Below are 7,849 nucleotides of genomic sequence, written 5' to 3' on the forward strand. Positions count from 1 at the left end.
GAGGGTCACAATGGCTAATGAAAGAAAGAGGAAAAATCAACAGGTGTTTTTTCTCTCATTCATTTCACCTCAAGAGCAGTGTGCAAGAGTGCCCTGTGGGTCCTTTTATAAAGCACTGGTCTGGCTCCATGGTGATAGCCATATTAACTGAAGTTAAACCATATGATAGAAGGCTAATTCACCTATTTACAGGCTCACAGTAACTCCACACCTACAGTACATTATAGTGCATATGGTATAACATAATCTAGCTCGCCTGTTTAATCTGTTTATTGAACCTAATAATAAGAATTAGGCAGAATAAAGGCTTCTGATGAGCTTGTCTCCTCTTCTCTCCTGTGCCTTTTATACAGTCAATGGTGTGGGCACAGAGAGGCTCCGCCCCCTTCTCTCTCACTGAAACAGCGTTGCCTTTGCATGCACGCGCCGCTCAGCTCAGCCCACAGCACTGATGCACCGAAGCCTCCTATTTCTGGAGACTTCCTCATAATGCTTCAGACTGTTGCACGACGCCCTTTGCCCTCCTGTGGATGGTTTACACTCGGACAGTCCGGAGATAGATGCCCAGAGTTTTAAAGCGGTAAGGACGCGCGCGCCGGATGGATGTTGCCGGGCTGAGCTCCATCTTATTTCCTCTTGAGTCCGCTGGTAAGTTGTGTTTCATTTTGATTTCTGAAGTATAACATGATCCTTTCTGTATATTATGTCTGTCCCGATGTGTAGCAGCTTATGATTTGAAGCCTGGATATAAAAAGCAGTCGTTTTCCCATAAGATTTTTTTTTTCTGAAATCCTACCTACACCTTTACCCAACTTATTAACACGCGCACCTTTTGACGTCACGCGCGCGAGGACGAGCAGCAGAGGCGCGCGCCCACATTCCCACTGCTCGCGTAATTCACGCCTTAAGCATCAATTATTAAAGAGGGCTTATTCACCAAAGCCTCACGTTTTCGCACTGCTGGCCCCAAAATGACTTCAGACTTCAAAATGATACCCCACAGTTAAAAGTTTATTACCACATAAAGAGAATAAAGTTTCTCCAAAAGAAAATTAATGACTATTCAGGGCGTGTTATGCATCTATAAGATCCAATAATGAGCACTTGATACAATACAGTGCTGTTTGAAATTCACAGTGTGTAGCTCCAATTATACATAATAATAAGGCTGTCTGATTAGATTATGAGCAGGGTATCATCTCCCCTTTTTGTGAGACTTTCCATTTGAAGGAATAATTGCTGTTTGTCTTTTAAGAGACGTAGGCCTATAAAAACTGTGATTTTGAAATAATGGTCCAGTCTTTTATATAGTTTGTGAAAGTGTCTATTCTGCGTAGAGTCAAAATAAGATATACTGTCATTTCTGTTTCACATCAAGTTGGATACAACATTTTTTATAGTTGGAAATGTCTGACAAAGAATGAATAATGAAGACAACTCTTTCTTTTTACCCCCTACTGCTTCATGTAATTACTCATTAACTTAATCTTTAAATACAAGTAATTCACTGACCAGCATTGAAGCACTGATGTTGGATTGCGAAGTAAAATACACATTTTTAATCACAATAATTGGACCCATGTAAATAAATAGGCCCCAATCTTGGCTACATAGTCAAAAAATATGCGTAATACCACCAAATCAAATTGTCCAGTGCTTGTATATTTTTGCAATCTCCTCTAAAATAGCCATATAATAGTGTAATAGTAAATACTGATAAAGAGTACATTTTGTGCCAGAATAAAATATTACAGAGTAGATGGACAGATTACATGGATACTGCAGCAAGATTACACTGTATATCTGAGGCATTTTTGGAAAGCTTTGTCTGTTTGTCTTCTCAACCGCAGATCAGGTGACCATGCACTTCCACTCTCAGTGTTACAGTTGAGAGTCCTCTAGGTATCCTGTTGAGTGTGTCACATTTCTAATTTGTAACAGCAGTTGTTCAGCAATGTCCCACTGACCGAGCTGGAGAGAATCTAAACTGTGTAGGATGTGAGATGGGACCACCTGTTGAGAGGAGCCTTGTATAACACAGAATCAGGCAAAGATGATAGGTATCTTGTGTTGATCATAAATAGCTTTACACCATGTAGAAATACTTTAGGCCAGAATCCTGACAGACAACTTTCTAAGGGGGTCAACGACACAAGTTATTCAGGCTATTCACAATGCCTTTGTGCCACAGGTAGACAAAATAAGATGCCTCTAGAAAATGCATGGCCTGTTGCTTAGGTAACAGCTAACTGATACGTGGGACTATATGGAGGGAGAGATGAGGGAGCGGATGTACCACAACTCTGGGCTTTGGTGAGTTATTTTTACCTTGGACTGGGCAGTAATAGTGAGGCGCTCGGATAGTGGAGGTGGCACAAATATGCACTGACATAAAGTTAAATATATTTTTACTGGTGGTGTAGCCCACATTTTCTTGATTCATTTTCTTTCATGTTTGTGCCAAGAAAATAAAATGCATCATTTACATACTATATATATGCAGTCCATTTCTCAAATATAGTTTTAAAAAATCCATACTAATTGATACTGAATTTATTATTGAAACTAGATACTCATTTGAACAAATATCAAAGTGGAACTCTCCCTAGAAGAATGAAATGATCTTAACTTATTATCAGAATTATTATAAAACCATATCTTAATTATAAAGGAATATTCTAAATAATGTAATAAATTGTGTTTTAGAAATCGTATCAAATATCAAGCATGAAGCATTGCCTTTGGTATTGAAGTATCAAGTTTTAAATGATAGTATAGGGACAGCACTAGTCCCTGATGTAATGTAAGGCTAACAGTGTGTTTTTCATACCTCAGTCTGCTGTAATTGTTATTCTTATCTCTGCTGGTGACAGTGTGAGAAGAGCGGATTAAGCACTGCTGTAACATGAGGATCACAGCCTTTTGTAAAACAAAGCACTGTACATGTGACACAGAATACAGGGTGCTGGTGGATATAAACAGAACCTGTCACTATTTTATTATGACATGTGTAAAACAATAACAGATGACCTGTAATTATTGGTAACTGTGGCGTGATGTGTAGAGGTTTCTGGTCCAAGGAGATGTGCGGATGATGACATCTGAGTGTAGCAGAGTATGAAGCGCCCCAAGCTGATATAACAAACAGCATCAGCTCAGGAGGCCATTTTCATCAGCACACCCACCAACGCAGCACACACCCCCAAACGTCACACCGCCTTCATTTCATATAATCCAATATTGAGCATTCACGCTAGGGCTGCAGTCACGTTTAGTTGATTAATCGGTTGATGGTGTCTTAGTCGACCAAATTTGAATTAATTGGGAATATAACTATGCATAACAACAGAAAGGAGAAGGCATGAGTCGACTGGAGTTTTGGAAGTGAGTGGATCTGCCTTTTCACTTATTATTATGGTAGTTGTTTGTTATTATTACTTCTGTTTATCCATAGCTATTGTTGCGCATGATCCCAATAATTCTGAAAGCTTTTGCCAGCACCATGCCACATCCACCTTTAGCTGATTAATCGATGTCTTTAGTCAATCAAGAATTTCTTTTGTCGACAACAGCCCTAATCAATGTTACTGTGACTGCGCAAATAGATGGTTACTGACACAGTGCTACTTGTTGGATTACTTATTTCTACCTAGAAAACAGATGAAATTAAGTCTGAAATTGTGCAATGTTTTATATCAGAGTAGGCTGATTTGTGATAGCGTGTAATAATTCATATCTGGCCGTTTGGTGCAATCCAGAGCAATATTAGCAGTTGTAAGAGCAGCGTAACAGACGTGATGTGCTTGTGTGGGCCATAGATAATAAACATGAGCTGAGGTAAGTGTATGCCTCCAGGGGTCTGGGTCACATGACACAGGGAGTCTGTCTGCACACAAACTTACACTACACACAGGCTCCCCTATAGAGAGCCCTGAAAAGACCTGATGAATACTGAACGGAAACTGTGCACAACATCAGTGAACCATTTTAAATATTCAACTGTTGGATGGGTTACTCTTATGTGCTGTTATTCCACAAGCTCACCTTCAGAGAGCAGTGAAAAGTTGTGTACATTATTATTATTATTGTCTATATGTAAGTATTATTTTGTTTTGTATTTGTTTGTTTTTGTATCTAAGGTCTCAAAATAACAAAATAACAAATTCCCCTAGTCAGAAGCTCGTGTCTTAGCTTGTGAATGACACGTGTGAAATGGTGAATGAAATGAGAAATGAGACTTACAATGATGATTGATGGTGGTTTATTCTGGTATGACAAATGTCCACAGCAAGGAATCCACAACACACTGTACAAAACTGTAGTAGGCCGTAAAACCTTTCCACAGCTTAGTGCTCCCTCACCTGTCTCAATATTGGAACCTAGCTTTACCCTCCAGCACTACCCAGATACACTCAAATAAAATATTAAAGGCAACATTTAATCAGGCTGCCGACAAAATAAAGTAAAAAACTTGAAAGCTTGGGTTTTCAGTTAAAGCTTTTTGTCTGTCTGTCAGGTGTGCTGGAGTTGCACGTTCTTCTGTTTCTTTATTTACATTAGTATAAAACACAGTGAAATGTGTTTGTGTTTCAGGAGGGGTCTGGCTGATTCAACTATGTCTGTGAAGATCGTCCTCTGAACATTTTCCACTGTTTTGGAGCTGTTCCACTTGATCCAAATGGGTTCACGCAGCCACCAAGGCTTCCTCCATCACCACCATCACCACCACCGCAGCTCCATGGTGCCCACCACAGTGCCCCGGTTGCTACCTGAGAGTGGCAGCCTGCTGGGGGGCATTGCCCAGATCACACCAAACCTGTTCCTCAGCCGGGGCAATGTGGCGTCTAACCGCAGCCTGCTCCTGTCCAAAGGCATCACCTGTGTGGTCAACGCCACCATTGAGCTGCCCAACTTCAACTGGCCTCACATGGAGTATGTGAAGGTGCCACTGGCTGACATGCCTCACTCGCCAATCTCTCTGTACTTCGACAGCGTGGCTGATAAGATCCACAGCGTCGGCCGTAAGAGGGGGGCTGTGCTGGTGCACTGTGCAGCCGGAGTGAGCCGCTCGGCCTCTCTGTGTTTGGCTTACCTCATGAAATACCACCGCGTGTCTCTGGCAGAAGCCCATGCCTGGGTCAAAGCCCGCCGGCCTGTTATACGGCCAAACGGGGGTTTCTGGAGACAGCTCATTGAGTACGAGCGCAAACTATTCGGCAGGAACTCAGTGAAGATGGTCCAGACTCCCTATGGGGTTATCCCAGATGTGTATGAGAGGGACCGCAGGAGCCTGGCCCCCTACTGGGGCCTGTGAGTCATGACAGTGACATGTCAGATTGGTGACAAGAGTTGAGTCTCTGTGAAGCTTCTGTATGAAAGCAGATCTTCAACTGAATTCACCTGTACGATTTGAATCTGCCAGTTCCACCTGGAGGTGCGGGACAGTCCACAGGACCTAAGTGTGGAGGTGAAACAGGTGACCCCAGAGTTTGAAGAGAGACATTTTGTGACTGCAGTTCTGTGGCTGACGTGCGTCATGTGCGGTATTGTACCTGTATACGTGTGAAGAGCAGCTGCATGCTCTGAATCTATGGTAGCATAGTGTACAGAAAAATATAGAGAAATTATTTTATGAAAATAAGATTATAGCACAAAAAATATGTGATTCTTCTGAAGCCTTTGAAATTACGAGTGTAATCTTGTTTGTTTTTGGAGGTTCCTGTACACCACAGGGAGAAAGCTTTCATCTTTGACCACTGTTATGGTGAGCTCTTTGATGCTGTTGTACTCTTTCAAAGGCACCAGGAGTTTGTCAATTATTCACTGAACTACTGAGATTTAATGCAGTACAGGAGATTACTCTGCTGCTATACATACAAATTAGACATGAATACTGCTATCAATACACACTTTATGTAATTGTAATGATGTACTAATATACTGCGGATCAACAAATAGTTATATGTCAATTGATTATGTGAGTTAACTTTACCAAACTTAGTTAGTTTAGAGTATGCAGTGATCAGCTCTACAATTCAAAGTTGCTTTTTGCCAAAAACAATCCTGTATGTTAGGATTAACCTAATTGTAGCACCATACAATGCCCCAACAAATATAAATAAAGCAAATTGTATAATTGTATTTTCCTCAGCGTGTCGAGGTGAACAGAAGAAAATACGAGTATAAATTTCTTTTACCACAAAGACAGCAGGGCCAACACGGACGTACAGAATTAATGGGCCCTAATTACAGGCTGCACACCAATTTCCCACAGCAAACCTGCCCCCTCCCTCTCACCCTGCCCTTCATCTGTGCTGAGTTAATGTGGGTACATAGCGGAGGCTCAGGGCATCGTGAGCACTAAACGCAAACACATCCTTCACCGGTAGCAGGATATTATCATTTGTCATTAATGTAGTTCATGGTCCTGAACAGCAGAAACCAAGCAGAACCAACAGTGCTGATGAAGCTAGACAAGGCATAAGTGAGCATCCAATTTCTGCCCATTTTGTCTAGAAGCACTAATGGATTGCAGTTTTACCTTTCATTTTAAGTTAGATTTTTCCACGCTCCAAAAGCAACTGGCAGACTTCGTTGTAAATCTTAATCTTGTGCAAAGACGAACATCTGCGCTGGTATTACAAACTACTAAATCACCATAGAGACATGTCCAATCCACAATATTCAGTAAGGCTGCCTGTCATTTGAATGATGCTAAATCCCAAATTGTTGATTTAACATTATGGCTATTTAAAAAGAAAAAAAAACAAAACATTTGAGAAAGTTGAACAAACTAATTTCTCCACATGCACAGAAGCTTTAACTGTTGGATAGAATCCAAACATGCATTTTTAGAATTTTGTCTCAAGAGATATTGATGAAAGCACAGTCCGTATGCTGGGGATGCTGTGCCAACGCGAGCCACGAGGAGAGTTTCACTGACAGAAAAAAAATTGGTATGTTAGATTTTGATTTTTATGTGTTCAAATTGAGAGGTGCTGCATTCAGGTCGAGGGTCAAGGAAAATCAACGTCATTATCTGTTCCATAGCAAAAAAAAAAAAAAAAGCAAGTGGCCCAGAGTGCACCAGTGAGTCATACATATTCAGATGGGAAAAATCTGTGCAGTGAGTGAAAACCTAAGTCAAGGCCAATCATCTTTTTCCCGTTCTTAGGAGCTCCTAAGTTCTTACGAGTTGGCTAGCAAGACAAATTTGTCCTTTTTTTTGTTTGTTTTCTTGGAGGGGGTTCACTCATATAACTGGAGAGAAATTTGTCTGTCTTGCCCAAGGACACAACAAGAGTACAGTGCATAACCTACTGTAAGACAGCAATCAAACCAGCAACCCTCTGCACCACTGCTACAGCAATTTTCTATTCCCACCAGAGAAAAACTGTTGAATCTTAGCATAAAATTGCTTCTGTTTAAAGTCAGTAACATGATAAAACCAGATAATCCAGTGCATTAGAGTCTCGCCACAGTCTCTCCCAGTGATGGTGAGCCCAGCGTCACAGAGAATAGCCGTGAAGATGACAGCCGCAGACAGAAGAGACGCCCGGCTGCATTTCAAATCACACAGCCTTATTCAGCAATTGATTGTAATTTTGTGTAATCCCTGTGTTCGGCGTGAGAGGAATTCATTTTCTGCAGGAAATGAATTATCGCGGGGCAAGAGATAAAATGGATGTTGACGGTTGCACCTGAACACAGGAGTTAGAGTGATAATGAGATGGTTTCACACAGCCTCTGGACGTCTTGTTTGATTGGCTGAGTTCAAAGTGGCAGTGATGGTCTAAGCAGCAGGCTGAGTGAACACACAATTTATTACATTTTGGTGCAAAATAATAGA

At 41.2% G+C, this 7,849-nt stretch overlaps 1 protein-coding gene across 1 annotated transcript; it reads left to right on the forward strand.

Moving 5' to 3' along the window:
- The first annotated feature begins 428 nt into the window (after positions 1 to 428).
- On the forward strand, positions 429 to 6,752 carry dusp14 (dual specificity phosphatase 14). The gene is made up of 2 exons (XM_033977184.2): positions 429 to 648; positions 4,594 to 6,752. The coding sequence occupies exon 2, from the start codon at positions 4,679 to 4,681 to the stop codon at positions 5,312 to 5,314; it is 636 nt and encodes a 211-aa protein (XP_033833075.1). The 5' UTR covers positions 429 to 648; positions 4,594 to 4,678; the 3' UTR covers positions 5,315 to 6,752.
- The last annotated feature ends 1,097 nt before the right edge of the window (positions 6,753 to 7,849 follow it).

The sequence above is a fragment of the Periophthalmus magnuspinnatus genome, chromosome 13, assembly GCF_009829125.3.
Source record: "Periophthalmus magnuspinnatus isolate fPerMag1 chromosome 13, fPerMag1.2.pri, whole genome shotgun sequence".
NCBI lineage: Eukaryota > Metazoa > Chordata > Actinopteri > Gobiiformes > Gobiidae > Periophthalmus > Periophthalmus magnuspinnatus.

Bases quoted from the DNA above. Each gene is read 5' to 3' on its own strand.
- dusp14 (XM_033977184.2), top strand. From the start codon at position 4,679: ATGGGTTCACGCAGCCACCAAGGCTTCCTCCATCACCACCATCACCAC.